General features: G+C 38.8%; 1 protein-coding gene across 1 annotated transcript; it reads left to right on the plus strand.

Annotated features, from left to right (window-relative positions):
- Window positions 1-892: 892 nt before the first annotated feature.
- LOC131975384 (apoptosis-inducing factor 3) lies at window positions 893-20,615 on the plus strand. Its single transcript, XM_059338049.1, has 21 exons — window positions 893-1,011; window positions 6,014-6,222; window positions 9,155-9,368; window positions 10,681-10,790; window positions 11,369-11,478; window positions 11,582-11,626; window positions 11,720-11,816; window positions 11,895-12,007; window positions 12,359-12,445; window positions 12,562-12,653; window positions 12,742-12,872; window positions 13,724-13,839; window positions 14,063-14,134; window positions 14,966-15,029; window positions 16,083-16,159; window positions 16,241-16,358; window positions 17,591-17,689; window positions 17,878-17,953; window positions 18,108-18,212; window positions 19,263-19,283; window positions 19,418-20,615. Exons 2-21 carry the CDS (start codon window positions 6,192-6,194, stop codon window positions 19,458-19,460), a joined length of 1,821 nt encoding a protein of 606 aa, XP_059194032.1. The 5' UTR covers window positions 893-1,011; window positions 6,014-6,191; the 3' UTR covers window positions 19,461-20,615.
- Window positions 20,616-20,915: the final 300 nt, after the last annotated feature.

Consider the following 20,915-nt stretch of genomic DNA (forward strand, 5'->3'; position numbering starts at 1 on the left):
AGCAGGTATTTAAAAGGGAGGCACAGTTCCTCGGGTGCTTAAAGAATGGAAATATCTTGGGAGCTCATTTCTATAAGACTCAGTATACCTTTTTAATCCTGCTCCGCCCTAACCCCCCCTGACAGAAAGTGGGATTTACTGCACCAACTGCACTTTAACTCTTTCTCCTTCTGCTGCACACACTGAAACAAGTGCAGCCACATACTGTAAGAGCTGTTAGAGTGTTTGTAGTCTGCAGCAGTCTCAAGTGTACTTTTTTATGTCTCCTGGCTGGCAGTAAAAATACAATTAATGTCACTCTGGTAAGTTTTAACAATAGCAGATACTCCTGCAGCATGCAGCACAATGCATGCACAGTAAGCAGGCAGTGTGATAAGTGGGCAGTCAGACCAGGCAGTGCAGTGGGGAGGGCAGCAAGTCTTTGATCAGGCTTTACTGGCAAATCAGGTCTTTGACATCTGAAGGAGAGGCTGAAAGGGTCTGAACTGAAAAGCAAGCAGAGAGAGAGAGAGAGAGAGAGAGAGAGAGAGAGAGAGAGAGAGAGAGAGAGGAGGGGTGAGGAGGACGAGTGCAGGGAACGGTGAGAATTCATGCTGTGTTAGCATCCCCTCAGCAACTCCATCAATACTGCATACAGCTGAGAAGCTGGCAAAGGTCCTCCGTGCTGCATTTGCAAGCTCGGACAGGGAAAGAGAGCAACTCCCACGACCGGTCTGCTCAGTCTGCTGCTGGAGGGGGGCTCTGCGAGGGGCAGTGCACACACACACACACACACACACACACACACACACTCTAGAGCCTCTGCTGCATCAAGAGGCAGAAGAGGAGAGCGGAGGAGGGTACAGAGGGACGCACAGACTGGGAATAATAGTCCAGTGGACAGAGCCACTGGAGCCGAGAGGGACAGGATTGTTAGGAGACTCATGTGCTAATATGCTACCGTGCTCCGCAGGGGAAGCTGAGCACCAGGGAGTTTGACAGGATCACAGTGCACCTGCTCCATGCACTCTGGTAAGCTTGATTCATACCTTTTACAATCAGGGAAATGCATCTCTATGTTATTAGCTGCCAATATGATATGTTTATGTGTACAGTTAGACGTACTTTGCCTGCATTTGTGCACTATATAGTAGTTGTATGGAAGTTGTTGCTATTTCAGACCCCAGATCTCCCCAGTGGTGGTGCAGTATAAAAAAACTGAAATCTTCATACTTGAAACAAAGTAGATTCAAATTTTTATGAATCAGTTATGTTACACACGTGTACAGTAAGACCATCTACAGGGCTGATTATGGTTTTAATAGTTCTTACATCCCTCACTCTTAAAAAAAAAACAGAAAAAAAATCAGAAAGTGAAATATAAATACACCATCATTTTTGTTTCTATTGTGTGTGTGTGTGTGTGTATGCTGAGAAACCGGTCAATAGCAGAATTGTTATATGGAAGCACAGCTCCTCTGTGGGGGTGTACACCCCTCTGTAAACCACAATTTTAGTTTTCCATGACATCATGGAGAGGTTATCGCTCAAAGCAGCGGCAAAATGACTTGATAGATGTCTGTATAATGCCTTTGTTTACCAGATTTAGCTTTACAGAAGAATATAATATACAGAATGTAGTCTGGGTCAACTTTTTAAAGAAGAGATCAATTAATTAATGCAAAATTATTCTCTTTGGTGAACTCCTTTGAGAAACAATGCTGACTGACGGTATAATCTTTGTTTTCTACAGCCACGTGGCATCTATGTTTTATACTAAACACTAAAGGTTTGTTTTTGAAGTCCATCAAAAGCTTAACTACATGACCTCTGCATCCTGGGTCACACCTAAGACATTATATTTCCTTTTGAGTGTTTATACACACAAAATGCACACTTTAGATATGGGACTTTAGTGTCAGCTGTCCTCCTCTTCCCTTTTACAAATAACCACTACCATTTATCTACAAGCAAACGATACAAACATTTGTAGAAAGTCGGTCAAGAATGGTGTGAATGAGCCTGCTCACAATGTATGATTGTGTCATGTACTAGAGCTTCTTAATGGGGATTGTGGTTAGCAATAATCCACTCTTTATTCTTTTATAGTTTGGACTCGTAGGGAATGGAGTAAATAGAAATTAATCAAAAGCTTCTTGGCATTTTGGGGGGACATGCTGGTGACACCTGACTGAGGTGCAAAAATCTAACTTCAAACATGGACTGAAACACAAGAATCCAAATAAGAAATGCAAAATAAGATCTTAATTGCATTTTAAAGACCTTAACTAGTCCGACCTTGTCCTTTACATTGTTAAGCTGACGGTAAACAAAATAGATAACCGTTAAGTGAGAGCCTGGTGAGAGCACTTCTGCTCAACAGTTGGTTTTACGCAATCATGAGATGATTCCTCAGGCTTATCTTTGTTTTTCGCAAACCAGGAAAACGTGCAAACTGTGACTGAGGCAAAGAGGTGTGGTTAAATATTAGGGTAGATTGTTCTTGTCCTTTATCAGCTGAGGATCAGAGAGCCCTAATCGTTAACTAACATACCTGCCACGCAAGTGTTGAATAAAACACACACCACTAAGTTGGATTGTTGGAGGTGAATGAACCAGCAACTTTTATTTTCCACTGGTTGGGAGGAATATGGGATATCTGCTGAAAATCTGCATAAAAGATCTTTTCTTCAGCCACAAGAGGAGGAGTTCTTTCTCAAGATGTAAATATTTTTTTTCTTTGTAGAGCAATAACATCACTGTTTTTTTAAAGGTTGAGTCCAGTTTTGAGTGATGGATGTGCACTCAACATTCCTGCTTTTTTCACTCACAGTCAGTTTATAGATTGACCTCCTCGCCACCAACCAGGAGCTGCGTTTGGCTAATTCTCCCCTCCGACATTCCAGTAACAGGTATTACATTTGTAGGGAAGTGAGTGAAACTGACAGCTTGTTTGCAGGCAGGATTATTAGCACTGCTTGGGGACAGGCCCAACAGCGAGAGAGCGGGATCTGCGTCATATGTTGTGAGGACCAAATCTGCTTAACCTACTTTAGTTTTGCACAAAATATCTTGGTGCTTGCTGGAACTTCGGGATGGCAGCTCTTTGCCATCCAATTTGTTGTGCATCAAATTTTCAGTGGTGACAAATTATTAAGTGGGCAACATGTGACAGTGAAGTCTCTCCAGGAAGTGGTTTGATTTGTTGCTGTTTGTATTTTGTGAGGCACACAACATCAAAGGCGCCGCAGTGTTTGCATGCCTGTTAACTGAATGCAGGGAAGTGTAAGTGCTTGGCACAGATATTTGGATGCAAAGCGCAGGAATAAGACCAGAAAGACAGGTTGTGGGAGATGCTCAATTTGGAAAAGCTGACATGATATTAGAGCCAAAAATCTTCAGTGGCTTTAATTTATTTGTTGACTATATATTACTCCCAGCAACAGCTTGTTCAGCAAAATATGTCAGAATCAGGATCAATTCTATTGCCAAGTAAGTTTTCACATAAAAGAAATTTGCTGTGGAGTATTAGTGGTACTAAATATAAATACAAATTAAGGGAAACAAGTATTTCCAGTCAAGAAACAGCAGCATAAATAGAAAATATGAAGAAGAAAGTGGCAAAAGAAGAGAGAAAATCTGGTGAAATTTCTTTAAGAAAGCTTTCTATGCCCCAAATACAGATGGCTTTTTTGTAAGGGGTCACATGCCAAAAAGCTTTAAAATTGGCGATTTGATTTTTGACAATATGTTGAAAAAAATTTTTGTTTTTCATTATTACCTAAAATTGCAATCTGCAAACTGTCAAATACATGTAGTTGAGGGGGGAAAGTTCAATATTTTTCTTTTAAAATACAAAAGTGCAGCACTTTAGTGAAGTTGGGCTCCATAGTTACTGTCACCCACTGCAAACAAATACATACAACAGCTCAATCTCTGCCGCTGAGTTTAGGCCAGTCAGAGATCTTTCCATTTCTCATTTGTTCTCAGGAACGCTTTCTAAGCAGTGCTCCATTCAACACTGCACACTTTTTTTTCTGAAGTTCAAGGACATTAAGATGTGCTCAGAATATCAAGCAGTCCTTTTGGTTGTACCTCAAAAGGATAATTTGGTGATGGATTGCACCATGTTGAGCGATACACCTGTCGTCCCTGGCTTGCTCAGATTCATAGCAGCCAGCGCTCTGTGAGGAACTAACTACTGTATGTGCGTGAAATACCAGAGCTGGCAGAAATGTGAGGGCAACGTGGCAACAAAACAAGGGGGATTTTGAAACTCAAGGGGCCCCTGCTTCCCTTTAATGCGCAGTGTGACGAGAAAGTTAATAGATGTGGGAGTGCTGTTAATATTTAACGGTTCCCCATGCAATATGCATGAACAAAGGTAACAATGTGTGTGGAAATGTTCCTAATTAACACAATTGCTTCCTTTTTACAAGCACTAACATGTTATGAAGACACACTCACACAGAAAATAATCTGCCCCTCTAATCCTGACTCCTTCAGATACTTCAGGACAACATCAGCCACATTTTCTGATAAAAAACACAAAAACAAAAGATCCAGGACTGGAGTTGCAAAGAGTTGGAACATTTCCAAGGGAATTTTTGCACAATTTAATTTAAAAATGTGCCTTTAAAGAGTCAACATAGGTAGTGACGCCTAAAAGCAATATACTAAGTCTTATGGCATGTTATGGTTAAATGTATTCCTTTTTTATTTAATTGTAACCATACACTGCATTCAGCACACTCTTCCATCATCCCATTAAAAAGGAACTCAGTAGGCCTATAATTACAAACCTCTGCATGCACAATGTATTACTGTCTATCACATCTGCAGCCCAGAGCCTTTTCCTCATTAATTAACCTGCTAGCTAGCTAACAAACCACATGGCACATTTCACACTGTGTGTAATTGGCAAATTAATGTCTTATGTCTGCTTATGATATGGTAACATGGTTGTTTCTATCTGCAATATGACATGTTAACTACAATCTGAGCAAACAAACCCTATATTTCCATTTAATTCTTGTAATTTCCCTTCAATTACGATAAAATCAAAATCAAATAAAAATAAAAATTACTTTATTTATGCCCAAGGGGAAATTCAATTAGTCTGTTAGCTCTGTTAGGATTAGACAGGAGACAGGCTCTAGGAGAGAAGGATCTTTTTAATCTCTCTCTCCATCCTACAACGGAGAGAGAGTGCTGCTGAGACTGAGACTGATACTGTTTTTTTGATCCATAAAGCTTTTGTGTAGATGATCCGGGTATTTCAAGATGCCCTCGAACAATCCCTGTTCATTCCTATTGAAAGTTTCCACCTTGAATATACCCAGAATTTTGAAACTCTACCCATTACCATAAAAAAGTAGAGATACAAACATATTAACTTATCATCTGATAACAGAAAAATAATAATAGCTGACAAAAGCCAGATTGCTTTCATTGACTTAAAGAACCACAGCATCAACACACAATCTGATTTATTATATTATCAATCAATCAATCAATCAGACTTTATTTGTATAGCACTTTTCATACAAGCGAGATGCAACACAAAGCGCTTTACATAAAAAAGAAAGGAGAAAATAAAATAATGATAATAAAAAGATAACAAAACATAGAAACAAACACCCTCCGCCCATCCCCAACCCTCCACCCCACCCACCTTCATCCCACCCATCCTATTAAAAACAAAGCACAAACTGAGGAACTGATATATATATTATGTGAAAGCATAATGCAAAATTATGAGATATTTTTATCAGCATCGGTCATGAAAGGCAGGTAAACATGGGGCCAAATAGTTTGTAAATTTGAAATACAAAATTGTATATAAAAAGCTGAAAATAAATACTGACAGCAGTCAAAACCACTGTCATATCTTATAAAAACGTGGATATAATGATAACAACATATATAAACCAGCGAGTCACAGATCTGCAAGGAGGCATCCTCTGTGTGTGTGTGTGTGTGTGTGTGTGTGTGTGTGTGTGTGTGTTGTTGACGATTTTTCGTGTCTGTGCAGATTATGTGGAGGAGCTGAGGTGTGCGATGGCCAGCCTGGACCTGCAGGTTCTCATACACACAGCTCTGTGTTATCGTTACCTCCCAACCAAGCGGCCCAGCCCGAGGATCTGACCGCAGCTCCCTCCCTCTCCCCCCTCCCTCCCTCTCCCTGGGTGTCCCTCAATCCTGGGCCCACCATGGGAGGATGCTTCTCCAAACCCAAACCAGGTAAACAACACACCCCCCTGTCTCTTTCATAACACATATCACCAAACAAGCACAATTATAGCTTGTTCAGGTGAGGAAGACGGAAAGAACATCTTACATGGAGAGTACTGAGAGTTCTGTTTTCTTACAAATATAAAATATAAAAGTTTGCAAACATGGCAGTCCATGTAGTAGTTGTAAAGAGAAAATATTGGATTCCAACTTAAATACATTATTGTTCATACAGGGAACACACTCAATCATTAGATTTACACTGTCAGTGAATCTAGCTGAAGCCATACGTTTGATTGCTGTTTGTTTCCATGGAGAGAGCAGTTTTTTGTTTTGTTTTAAAGATATATTTAGAGACAGTTTGTTCACAATGAGTCATTTCCAAAGCTACCTACCGCCTCCAAATCCTGTTATACATGTCATCTCACATCCAGCCTCCTCTGTTTGCACTGTAGTGTTTTGAGTGGGAGGAATTTTAATGCTCTCTGTGGCATCTTTGGTCAGGTGAATTACATATTGAGACATAAATATCAAAGTACCTCAGTGCGTGTGTGTATCTGTATCATAGAGGGTAGCTTTATTGCAGTCTTGAGGGTGATAATAACACACTGTACTTCACATTCAGCTGTGTGGAGACATACAAACTTGAGATTAAATAACCTGTTTAGTGCACCACATGTAGAGTGATAGTTATCTGTATACAAATGAACCAAGGCTGCTGACTGTCAATAGTTACAAGATCAAACATAATGGTATTAGACAGACCTAAGAGATTGTCTTTATATTTTATGGGTTCACATAACGACAGTGCATAGGCACTCTGAAACGAGCCACTAGCACCGATTAAATTGCTGACTGTGAGGCAGTGAAAGCTTGTTAGTTTACTCTCACAGAAAACTCAATTGTCGTGCTTCCATCAACAGTTTTCTATGCCCATTTGAAGATTCATATGAGAAAAGCTTGATGGAAACACCAAAATGCGATAAAACTTTTGAAAATGTGCATAAAAGTTTTACTCTCGCTTGAGATGTTTTTTGTTGGGAAAAAAAACAGGAGATGAATTAACGATTGAGAAACTTTTTTTCCGAATAAATTCTGATGTAGCAAACATTAAACTCACCTGACTGATCAGCTGTTTCCGCTCCACTGGTCATAACAAGCTGACATGAAAGAACAATTATAAGTTGCCCAATTGAATCCAATTCATGAAAACTCTTCATTTTCTCTTGTGGATGGCCAAAGTTGTCCGATTAGCAACTTCTTTTTTGTTGTTTTTCCCTCTTGCACAATTTCAACTTCTACTGTTTGCTGACGGATACATTACACTGTCATCTTCTGACCAAAGTATGTTCATGCAGCTTTGTTTAATTGCTCTAAACTAGTCGATGGACATGTCCCTAATCTGCATTTTCTATAATGCAACATTTCAAAATTTCACTTGGTTAACTGAAGCTGTTTTCTCCAAAAACCACCAGACCCCATTGACAAAAACAGGAATCTCATTGATCTACCACTGCCTCGATCAATCAGTTGTTGTTTAGTTTGGATTCACCAAAGTCATAAAGTAGGAGTATTAACTTTCTGACAGTGTCAACAAAATGGAAACATTTTAAGCTTCATAAAAGTACCTGATAAAGTGCCCGGTGAGTGTATATACAGTTAAGTGTAAGTGGGAGTAAACTGGCACCATAAAAGGATGTACGAGGGAGGGAGAGCTCGTGGAAATGGCTCATTGCCCTCTTCATTTGCATAAAAATGTGAAGAAATACAGAAAGGTTATGAATACTGTGAAATCATACATAAGGACAAAAAAATGTCTTTGTTAGAGTTCTAAACACAGAAAAGATCAAAATAAAAGCATAACAGAAAACATTTGGGTACATGTTCAACACCAGATAACTTTTTTAGTAAATCAGTGATGTGATGTCTCATTTAGCAGCAGATATTACAGCTGCATCTAGAGATTCTCTTCAGCTGTGGAAAGCTTTCTCTTTCTTTTCTCCTGCAATTGCACTCACTATTACGATTTTCCATTGATTTTAATTAAGACTTGCTCAGCAGGAGAAAATTCCAGCCAGATTACTGTGTAAGAACCGGATGATCAGCACATTTTTCCAGCCGAACAGATAAAGCCTGCTGCAGTAAAAAGGAGTTACACAACCGTTTCCTAATGTTCAGAAATATAAACCCAACAGCAGCGCATCATATGTCATCAAAAAAAATCTAATGTCTCACAATTAACTTCCTCCAGACTGTGTCTGTTTTCTTAAAGCAGGAAAATTAAAAATGCACACAAAACACTGCAGTTTTTGTTTATGTTGGTTCCCTTTATTGAAGTCTCATTATTTTAGGCACTTTTATCCTGACTTGCTTTTGATACAGATTAGTGGCAAAATCTTGAGCTGCTTGTCTCATTTAGTATGGGTTTTTCACACCACATTTTTGGTAAATCTGGTATCAATAGCAACAGTATGTTTGGCACAACATTTTGGAGCTTTGCATGACTGATTTCCTATTGTTTGCTGGATTTATAATGAGTTTTTAACAATTGGTTTTACCTGTAATTATATTTGCAAGAAGGAAGACAGGAAAGGAAAAGAAAAGAAGACAAGGTTACCCTCCCACACGTCTCCCTTCACCTGCTTCCTGCTTTCATTTGTTTCACTTGTTGAGATGTCAGACTCAATTTGTCCCAAAGCTGTTGACGTCTCTCCTAACTGAAAGGCAAATTACTCTTCCGAAGCGCTGGTGAAGGATTGTAATTGAGGACAGGCATACAGGAATAATCGTGCAATCCGGTGGTGATAGTCTGGCAATATTACTCAAATAAATGTCTAGTTGAAGGCTTCACAGCATCATTCTACATCTGCACATCGTTGTGATTGTGTTCAGTCATGCGTGTGCAGACGTTTTCTAAGTGAGGCGTGTTTGTGTTGTGCAGTTGAAGTAAAAGTGGAACTCTCTCTCCTGGAAAAAGAAAAAGAGGTGGATGGGCTGTCACCTAATGGCAAAGCGAGTCCCTTCGCTGACTGCAGACCTAACGGCGCCCTGGGACATGGCTCTGATGACGACTCCACCCCGCTCCCCCTCTATCACAAACCACGGGACTATGTGGAGGCCTCCGTCTGTCATGTTAAAGACCTGGAAAATGGACAGTAAGATCATAAAAAACACAAGTGCTTTTCCTCACACACATACTCATGCACCCATGTATGTAACCTCTTGCGTACATAAAACTTTTTAATGCACAGTCACACGCGTTGGCTCTCTTGGGGCTGGCATCAGCAACAGCATCTGACAAAAGCTGCCCACGCTGATATTCATTACAGCAGGATGTTTCTGTTTCTGTTGGCATCTGAGAGCAATTTGAGCAAAAGCACCACCAGTGTTTGCTCTCCACAGCTCAGGTTCTAGAGGGTCCATATCCAGCCTCGACTCTGGCTCACATAAACACACTTGAATATCAGCCGAAACACGCGATACGATTTTTTCCCGATACTTGAGTCACAATACGATATTATTGCGATATTATTGCGATTTTAAGCATTTTGTGATATGGTGATTATTGCAACACAATAAATTGTGATTTAACTGCATTTTGTGTCCACATAATTAAATTCAATCAATAATTGTTTTGTCAAATTAGAGAAAATTCTCATTTCAGAATTGGGAGGCAGCCATGTATGTATTTTCATTGACATATCATGACGTCAGAGGTCACATGACCGCTTTGAAAATCACCATGAAACATCAAAAAATAGCCTAACTTTGCAGCGTTAACTTTCCGACACAATATCCTGACGCACATGGTGCCTGTAGATTCCTTAGATCATCTAGTGAAAAGTGAGTTTCCCAAAAGTGAGCCCGCTACGGCCTCCGGAACGGCAAAAACAGCCAGCTGTCAGAATGCTAAATATCAATACTTGGCAGCCATGAATCAATATAATATTGCCATGCAAAATATCGCAGTACTATGCTGTATCGTTTTTTACCCCCACCTCTAGTAAAATGAATCCTCATCCAGAACATCCTCTGCATTGATAACTTGGGATGTAACTTTTGCTGTTGGAAATGTAAGTTGTTTGCAGGACAAGCAGAGAGAATGAGGAATCTGTTTTTGAGTGATATCTAGAGCAAAGCCGCTGGTCACATCAAATGATGATGCTGGATGCATGAAGAGCAACAGATTTTTCATCTTTTTTGGTCAATAGAGCACACAGTGGGGAACTTATTGCTTCAATTGACTGCATTTAATATGAACACTGATTGGTCATTAAAGTCATTAAACTCACTCAGTAATGCAACATTTATGTAAAGTTTTCTAAGATACTGGTTATACCAGATCAAGAGAGACTAGCAACAAAGTGCATGTGTGTATTGAACTGGGTAAAGGTGTGTTTTATTGCTTTTGTGTGTCTCCTTTATCATAATACAGTGAATGTACCTCTCGGTTTGTGTGTGTGACAGGATGCGAGAGGTTGACTTGGGGAGTGGGAGAGCTTTGTTGATCAAAGAACACGGGGAGTTCTCGGCCATGGCCCACAAGTGTCCGCACTACGGCGCACCTCTGGTCAAAGGTGAGTCATATGTTTTCGGGCTTTCAAGGTTATCCTTCAGTCTTGCTAGCTAATAGGCATAGTATTTGTGTCATAGTAGAAAGTGATCCTACCCATTGTGCCTTTAACAGTCTTTTTTAAAAGTAGATTTATTTATAGCAGAATGTAAATTTTAAAAAGCACATACAATATTCAAACAGAAAAAACACACTTAGAGTAAATGCATTGTAAATAAATAGTAAGAGGGGGGGAAAGAACTAAGGATTGATAAGTTGTAAGTTGATATGTTATTAATAAACAATTAAGGTATGAAGTGATAATAAGAAATAAATAAAAAATATATAGAGAGAAAGAAAAAGAAAGAAAAGCTGCTTCAATCCCCTCACCGTCCCAATGTTCTCCCTAGAATAGCTCTCCATTTTCCTTTATTTATTTTTATTTACTTGCAGTGACACATATTGACAACAACTCCGAATGCTGAACTGTGAGTTGGTCTAGGAAGAGTCCTGCCTTTATTGCCACCAAGACTCTTCCTGTGCCTTTAACATTCTTAAGAATAAATAATATCTTGACGTTCTTGTTATTTTCTGTACTTCCAGGTGTGTTGTCAAAGGGACACGTGCGCTGTCCGTGGCACGGTGCATGTTTCGACATTGCAACGGGAGACTTGGAGGACTTCCCCGGGCTGGACAGCCTGCCTACCTTCCAGGTGACCTTCCCCGCTGGTGCTGTCTCTTAACACATTCCCTGCCTTATCATTTCTCTAAGCACCATCAAAAAGTGTACACATCGCTCATGTCTGTTTGCTCCAGGTCAGAGTTGAAAAGGACAAGGTGATCATTCGTGCAAACAAGCAGGTAACAAGAGAAAGAATGCAGAGAATGTATGCAAGAGAATAAACAGACCACCTGACTGATCTGAGATCTTTTTTTTTCTCTTAATTGTTTCAGGCTCTTCAGTCGCAGAAAAGGTCAAAGCCCATGGCCCGATGCTCAGCAGTCATTAACTCCAGCACGGGCTTCAGCCACGTTCTCATCATCGGCTCAGGTCAGTGTGTTGTTGCAACATCTTCCCTTTTTACTGTCTCTTTTTTCAACATGGTTCTCCTCTTTTATGCGTCCTCAGGTCCAGCAGGTCTGGTTTGTGCAGAGACACTGAGGCAAGAGGGCTTCACCGACCGCATCGTCATGTGCACCATGGACCGACATCCTCCTTACGACAGGCCTAAACTGAGTAAGGTTTGTACACAGACCCTGAACACATAAACTGAGACAGAACTGAACTTTGCCAAGAAAGTTACATAACAGACTGCAGAGGTGCTGCTTCGGTCAGTGGAGCTGAAAGACAAGCTCTTTGGGGAACAGCTACACTTCATTGCAACAAATATTTAAAGAAAGTGGACCTCTGCAGAAGTAAACAACACAACTGAACAATAATTATTTGATTTTCCATTGCCATGGAAAGCTTGAAAATGATGATTATTAATTGGCTGCTTGCAGTTGTTTTGGAAACATTGCTTTTGGATTCAGGGATTTTTGTTTAATTTGATGTTTTATTGATGTACTCAGCACTAACTTGCTGACCCTTAGTCCTTAGACAGCACAGCAGAGCAGCTGAGATTGCGCTCCATGGAATTCCTACAAGAACATGACATTGAGCTGCTCACAGAGAAAGAGGTGAGAGGTGGTGACCTCAGACCAATCAATTCATTAATGAGATGCAGATCTATTTTTGGCGGTTTCCACAAAAATCCAATGCATAAACCTATATGACCCGGCCATGTTTGCTGTAGGCGGTGGCGATAGATGTGAAAACACGGTCTGTGACCTTTGAGGACGGCTTGAGGATGGAGTACAGGAAACTCTTTATTGCTACAGGAAGCAAGTAAGGGAAAAACATTTAACACGATGAAGCATCTGAGAATATGAATTCATAATCTGACATTTGATTGCTTACTCTTCCTGCTTGACAGACCTAAACCAATGATCTACAAAGGCAAGGACGTCAGGAACGTGTTTCACCTCAGGACCCCCGAGGACGCCAACAGCATAGCGAGGCTGGCCAACAACAAGAATGCTGTGATTGTGGGAACATCATTTGTTGGTGGGAAACAGACACATTTATTTATTTTTTTAACCTTGTTGCTTTTATCTCTCTATCTCTATCCTCTGGAGCTTTATTCAATTTAAGGGTCATTGTCAGTAACAAGATATTTATTCTGAAGCTTGCAAATAGGAGTGAAGTAAGTTAAGTTACTCCAAGGAGTTTTTGAGTGTTTTATATATATATATATATATATATAGGGAGGGAGACCTGGCCAAATTAGGCAGCATCAAATACAAATTATATGACCTAATAATCAAACCAGAACATCAGCGTGAAGATGCGTGGCCAGTTCTATGTAGTTCATCTTAATGCCTGTCCCAGGGTCCAACTCACTGCAAAATCAGACAGGGCTTCCACCGAGGTCAGTTCCCAACTCCAACCTCTTCCTCTTGTCAGGAGCAGAGATGATGACCTCTACATCAGGAGGTTACACTGAGAGAATTACAGAGAGACACTGCAGCAGGGCAGCAGCCTGTCTTTGGCTGCAGGACCTGGTGCTTACTGCCCACTTTCAGACTCCCAGACCTTGCCGCAGTAAATGAGTAATGAGATGTCTTCTAAAAGGAGTCTGGCAGCTGCAGATCTTTAGGACATGAGGCAGTGGTGCTCATGGAAACACTATCACACTGTCCAAATCAACAAACAAATAAAAGTTCCAGTAACTTTAACTTCAAAATATCACTTTTAGCAGTTAGATTCTTTAAGTAGTTACTCCTCATGCCCTGTATGGAAACATCTGTCATGTTTCACCACTCATTTATTCAGGTTTTTTCTCTCTTTTTCCTGTATCAGTTTTCATTGATTCCTACATATATGAACTGTGTGCTGTTTCTGTGTTGTGTTGGCAGGCATGGAGGTGGCTGCAGCTCTGACTGACAAGGCCCACTCAGTCTCTGTGATCGGGATTGAGTCAGTCCCCTTTAAAGCAGCTCTCGGGGAGAAAGTAGGGAAAGCCATAATGAAGGTAGAGACAGTCACGACTCAACACGGAGAACCTTACAGAATACAATCATGGTTACTCTCTAGGGGAACGGAAACAAATCCCACTAGTTGAAATGCAAATCACATTTTTGTGGTCAATACCCCAGTAACCACAAGAGAGAGCGCATAAATCTTCTCATGCAAATTCAGCTGTCTTGCTTTTTTCTCATGGTTACCGTGTCCTTGGTGTGTTTTGTGTTCTGCAGCTGTTCGAGGTAAACAGGGTGAAGTTCTACATGCTGAACGAGGTGTCAGAGATGATTGGCCATCATGGACAGGTATTCAGAAAGTGAGAGAAACACCATGACATGGTGCTTAGCAGCACTACCCTCTCTCGTTTAGTCCATGATGAAGATGAGTCGGATAAGAAACACAAAAATATTAACCGAAATTAAAAGTATCTGGTGTGTGTCAACTTTAAAGCCTCTGAAAATGTGGTGAAAAAGCATTTCTCTAAAACATTAAATGACTAAATAAGCAATTTAGAAAACCAACATTTTTGAATATGAAAATGATGAATTTCTACTCTAAATGCGACTCTAAAACTTTGAATGTGAAAAATTGCCAAAAGGAAAAAAATACAATAAATATAATGACAATGATATAAGATAGGCCCCCTTTTTTTAATTACAAAAACACAAGTTTATCCATTTTTCATGAATGGTTAATACATTTGGTGCAGGACTTACATATATTTATTCCTGGTTTCAAATAAGTTTGTACATTTTGGGTGGTCAGGTGACTGTTTATAGATCTAGACATCCTAGAAAACTTGTGTCCATTGGACTAGTTTGAAGATCTGAAAGAGTTCTGAGCTTATTGAAAAGTGCAAATAACCTCGTAAATAATTAAAAAATTTTGATACAAATGCTCCAAAACTCTGAGGCTGTTTATTACTCTATTTCTATACAGTGCTCTAGACACACTAGTGAGCAGTAAATTAACAGCTCTAACTCTGCATCGTACGTATTATGTTTACTGTACTGTATGTAGGATCCCATCATTTAAAATCAGAAGCAGTCAGAAAAAGGTTTTATAGGGGTTTAAGAGTAATCTCCTGAACACAAGATAGTACATGACCTCAGCATTTGGTTTCTCATTTTTCACAGCTGAAAGAAGTGGTGCTGAAGAGTGGAAAAGTCCTGCGGGCAGACGCGTGTGTCATCGGAGCAGGTGTGTCAAAGATAATGCAGAAGTTACCTTTTTTTTTAAAAATCTGTCTTATCTGCTCTGATGTTTAATTACAGCAGATGACAAAACTCCTTTTTGAAAGTGTAGCAGGACAGGCCTCATGAACGGTTTGTATGATTTCCTATGAAAATGAATGCCAAACCCAGAGGAGACCAGTGTTCATGTCCCATTGATGGAAGTTCTGTCTGCGGAGGTTTCCTTAAGCCTAATTCTGTTCTTTTCCCCGAACCTTAGCATAGGGGTTTTAGTGCCAAACCTTCAGTCAGAAGGTCAATTTGACCCGGAACAGACACGTGTGTCATGTAACTTCACACGTGTCACAAAAATGTAAAATGTAAAATACATTTTTTTTTAAATCAATGTCATTCGAAACTATTGTATTTTATATGTAGGTGTTTCCAATGTACATTAAAAAAGTTTTAACATGCATTTTTTTCGAAAACGATTGAATTATCCTCGTTGAACCATGATCTGTGAGAGGTAAAGAACACTATTGCACTAAATATTGATTGAAATGGTTAGAAATGGAGTTAATGCTGAAATATAAAATATTTTTATTGGGACATTTTGGTTTCTGACACTATCGTATAATTAAACATTCCCTCAGCTCGCCTTACAACACATTACTTCACCTATCCCATTCCTATTTACTATTATTACTATTATACTACTGTAGTATTATCTTTTGTATTAGTGGTGACTAAATTAGCAGTAGTTTAATAAAATTCATATTTTTGAATGAAGACATTTATATTGTCTTTATTGTTGTTTAGCACATGCTTTAAATAATCTCCAACCAAATGTAAAAGGTTGATAGCTACTGTAAATAAAAGCCATTAAGTAATTGTGCAATTAATTATCCGAATGCTCGACTAAACACTTCAATAATGTGTAGAAAACAGTGCTCAAAGTCGCATTTTGTATGATATCCTACAAATCATGCGACAAAGGTTTTTGTAGGAAATCATACAGTCCCCTTCATGAAAATATGCTGAGCAGCAACATATTTAACCTGTTTTATCCTCTGTGTCTCAGGAAGTATTCCTGCAACGGGCTTCCTGAAACAGAGTGGCATCCACATGGACTCCAAGGGCTTCATCACTGTCAACAAGGTATTTTGCAAAAAAAATCCTGAAGCCTGAGTGAAAGACATCCGTGTTGTTAAGTTACACCTCTAAACTTTCTTCTCTCAGATGATGCAGACAAACGCTGACGGGGTCTTTGCTGGAGGAGACGTGGTGGTGTTTCCTTTCCCGCCACGCAACAATAAGAAGGTGAACATCCCTCACTGGCAAATGGCTCATGTACACGGTGAGTGAACACATTTCTGCCTCATATTCAAGGCTGTAACAGTTTACTGTGATGATGATGAGTTGTCAGCGATATCGGCTGTAGATGATGGTAGATGTAGTTCTCTAGAGAGAAAATACTTTAGGTACGCTTTATATTAAGGTCCTTGTAATAACCATTAATTAACAAGTAATAAGGCCCTTGTAAGTCTTTACAAGATGCTTATTAACATTATTGTGTGTTTATAAGCTTATATAAGTGTTAATAATGGCATTACAAACACCCATGACCCACCCATTATGTCTTTGCCATGCCTTTATTCATCTTATTTTGTTTGCTTATTGATATTAAAATATACTTTATTGCTCATCTATTATAAGTTAACTATAAGTTAATTATGTTTTTTGCAACTACAGGATCTAAAGCGAGAACAATGCCTTATTACTTGTTAATTAATGGTTATTAAGGACCTTATTATAAAGCGTTACCAATACTTCCTTCATGAAACCGCTCACAACAAGGTTTTTGGATGATTTTGAGTAACTGGGTAATGATTTCTGTAAAGAAACATTGTTGATGCCTTGAGCACCACACGTCCAGTGCTTTCATAGTTCCATCATATTAGAGAAACAGCAGACATATCTGCAGACGATATCTCCAACACATGGCAACTCACTTTCCATCTTCTAGAAATCCCTTAAAACTCACCTTTTCAAATCCACCTAAAACCAATTACTTTTTAAAATAGTTTTTTTATTTACTTTTTCTGTCATGTAAAGCGTATTTGAGATTTCAGAAAGGCACTATATAAAACCAATGTATTACTGTTATTATTATTATTATTATTATTATTATTATTACAAAGGGCAGGATGAGTAACACTGATCTGATTTGATAAATAGCACTATACAGTCATAGAACAACTTATTAGACCACCCTTGATTTCTTCAATTAATTGTTCATTTTAAGGCCTGGTACAACTAAAGGTACATTTGTTTGGACAAATATAATGATAACAACAAAGATAGCTCATAAAAGTTTAATTTAAGAGCTGATATTTAGACATTTTCCATGGTTTTCTTGATAATGTTTTGGTTATTATCAAGAAAACCATGGAAAATGGCTAGATATCAGCTCTTAAATTAAACTCTTATGAGCTATTTTTGTTGTGTACATGTATTTTTTTATTTGGGGTGAACTGTCCCTTTAAAGACGAGCATGTAAATGTTTCTTGTTTTCAACCTCACTAACAGGGAGAGTGGCAGCTCTCAGTATGATGGGCAGAGCCGCTGAGGTCAAAACTGTGCCTTACTTCTGGTCAGCCATGTTTGGGAAGACCATACGCTATGCAGGTAAATATCTTTCTTTAATTACAAGAGTGTTGTTGTGAAGCAGTCATGCAGGAGAAAAACAGACGCTGAAAAAACACTGAATTTTTCCTTCATGTGTAGTTAACACACTGCCATCTAGCTGCAGAAAGACCTAAAACTGAGAGTTTTTCTTTTCCTGTTGACACATACGTGTGTATTTATTTCTGAAGGTTATGGTGATGGATTTGATGATGTCATCATACAAGGAGATCTGGATGAACTGAGATTTGTGGCGTTTTACACCAGGTATTTTTTTCCCACAACAATCTCAGATAAATCAATGTAGATTAATATTTGTTTTGAACTTGTATTATCTTTCTGCACTTATGATCGTATTGTAGTCTAATAATCTGATTTTCTTTCTAGTTTCTCATTGTTTCCTCCTCTCATTAATCTATAGGAGTGAGGAGGTGGTTGCTGTTGCCAGCATGAACTATGATCCCATTGTATCCCGAGTGGCAGAGGTCTTAGGATCCGGAAAGACGATTAAGAAGCGAGATGTGGAGTAAGTCTCCTTACAAATCTTAAATCTGGTCCTGGTTACAATAGCTGTTATGTTCTGTCGGTCTCTCAGATTTTACTGTGAAGAAAAACATGACAAATGTTATCACTCTGACAGAAAACACAGAGTCGTAGAGCTTGTGACTTCAATCACATGGAAAGTATTATAAGAATACAGCTCACTGAAATTACACAGAACGCCAGTTGTTATTTTGAGATGTATTGTTGTTGTAATACTCAATTCAGCGCCCAAAAGGCTGCCGTGAACCACTACCCTGTGTATCAATAAGGAATAAATGCATTCGTGCATTCAAATGAGTTTTAATTTATTCATACACGCTGTTTTATAACTTCCTAACACACAAAATGTGTCACATGTTTCGAGAAAACTAAAACTCACCTGAAAGAACACATTAATACTTTTAGTCCTATAGAGAATACATGGTGGTGGTGCACTTCAGCCTTGTTGTAAATGATTATTACAACAACAAATACTTAAAGAAAAACAATCCAGACCGTAAAAAAAACTTTTTTCCACCTGTTTTTCACAGATGAAAACTTTTAAGGAACTTAGATATTTATATATTATATAATAGAATTATACTTATATGATATTATATATTATATATTTTTGATTCATTTAGATAAAAGCTGTTTCAAAACTGAATAAAGCAACACAATTTTCCTTGAATTTTCCTTGATGGCACATCAAAAATAAATGATTTGGCAACATTTAAAAAGTTTAAGATGTCTTATTGAAACAACCAACAGCAGTTTGATTGATATTACTTGCGTTGTGCCAAAAAAAACCCCAACATGATTTAGAAAAACAAATCAAAACAGAGATTTGTTTTTGCAAATGAACCCTCTGTATACTTTTAGCAACCTAAATGTAACGTAAAGTGTCACTGATATCATATTGCTGTACTTATTTGATTGTTATTGCATACATTTCTGCTTGTTTTGTGGCTATTTTTGGTCTCATTTGACTGTAGTGTTCCTCATGTCTCTCGTGTCTTTTTTATTTCTAATAATGCAAACTCAAAATATGAAGGATGTTAGCACGGCTTGGCAAGTACGGACACACATATGAGCTTTTTCTATTTTACATATCACTAATATTGACCATGTGTAGGGAGCAATCTTCTTCATAAACATGTCGTGTGTGTGTGTGGTTGTGTGTCTTACTGCTGTTTTCGGTATCTGCAGGACTGGAGACATCTCTTGGCTGATTGACAAAGGCTCTCAATGACTTCACATCTGAAGGACGGACCCAAAGTCCACTGGACACCTCAATATGGACACTAATGGTGCTGAGACACTGAGCAGCTATCCCGGTCTGGACACACACACTCACACACACACTGGGGACAGGACTGGTCTGTTGGAGACACGCTTGCTTTGAGGACGACACTGAAACTCCTGAGAGACACTTTAATGTGACAAACGGAGCCACACACACTGAATCGATGTGTTGGCGGCTCTTTTATGACAATGTTGTAACGTTTCACAAACAAAGCAATATTGGATTCAGCCTCTGTGCTGCTGCAAGATGTATCTACCTGTACACTTTGTTTATAAGAAGCCAGGGATGGGCATTGGCATTTTTTGTACAAATAACATTGTATATAGCTATAATCCTGAATGCACTGTAACAAAATAAGAACTGAAGTTTTAAATAACAGTTTTGGTTGTATGCTTGCATACAGGCCTTAGATCTGCATGCTATAATTTACTATAATAGAAGTTAAAAAAAAGCCCCAAAATACAGAGTTTTAAATCTAGATGCATCTGCAAACAAAGCTTAAATCTGCTAAAAACAAACTGAACCCTGAATGCAGCTTTAACTGACTCACTAACACACACACATGCAGCTTTAATTCTTAATAGATAAATGAATACATTTCTAGGATTGCAACATCTTTGCATTGGTTGCCTCGCTGCTATAGTAGATTGCACAAATTAAATTTGAATCATACTTTGATCACACTCTAGTGCTTGCACAATAGATTCATGTATTTTCTAACAAATAGATGTCAGCCCTTTAGACAAATCCATTAGTAGTTTAAGGTTTTTTTTGATAGCGGTCACCTCCATTGGGATATTCTTTGTTACTAACTCAGGGAACTGAGGTTTGTTATCTGGGCTCACAGGTAAAATAAGCAGAAATTAATTTGTTGCTTTAATATTTTTTTCCCAGTTATTTTAATTTCCCTGGTTCTCTCATGTTCATTCAGAAGAACTGCTTGTAATGGGTATACAGCGGATGCTTGATTACATCCTGCTGAGCTGATGTAACCCCTGACACACAAGTCAGCTGAGCGTTTTAAAAAGCATTGTTCTTCTTACAGAGAAGCCGGCATTTTTATAACTAAACTTTGAAATAAAAGTCTTCCAACAATAACTACTCACTGCTTTACAAAATGTCTCATTCTCCATATCACTCATGTTACCTTAGGTTGTAAAAAATATCAATACTTTGATACCTTTTGTATTTAAAACAAAACAATCGGATCTGATCTCAGACTTGGTATTTGGGCCAATCAAAGTGATTTTTAACTCTTTGGTATTGGCAATTGGCCATTTGCAAAACTCCTCCCCCGAATGCTTCTCGTCCAATCATATCTTAGCAACCGTCCCATGGCTGCTGCCGGTCCTGGAAGCTCTACGGGCATAGCAACAGTAACTGAGGGGGCGGAGCTTTGGC

Source organism: Centropristis striata, chromosome 7 (assembly GCF_030273125.1).
Source record: "Centropristis striata isolate RG_2023a ecotype Rhode Island chromosome 7, C.striata_1.0, whole genome shotgun sequence".
Classification (NCBI taxonomy): Eukaryota; Metazoa; Chordata; class Actinopteri; order Perciformes; family Serranidae; genus Centropristis; species Centropristis striata.

Coding starts and splice junctions, on each gene's coding strand:
- LOC131975384 (XM_059338049.1), top strand. CDS start 6,192: ATGGGAGGATGCTTCTCCAAACCCAAACCAG. Junction 12,446..12,561: donor AGCTGCTCACAGAGAAAGAG/GTGAGAGGTGGT, acceptor TGTTTGCTGTAG/GCGGTGGCGATAGATGTGAA. Junction 12,654..12,741: donor TTTATTGCTACAGGAAGCAA/GTAAGGGAAAAA, acceptor CCTGCTTGACAG/ACCTAAACCAATGATCTACA.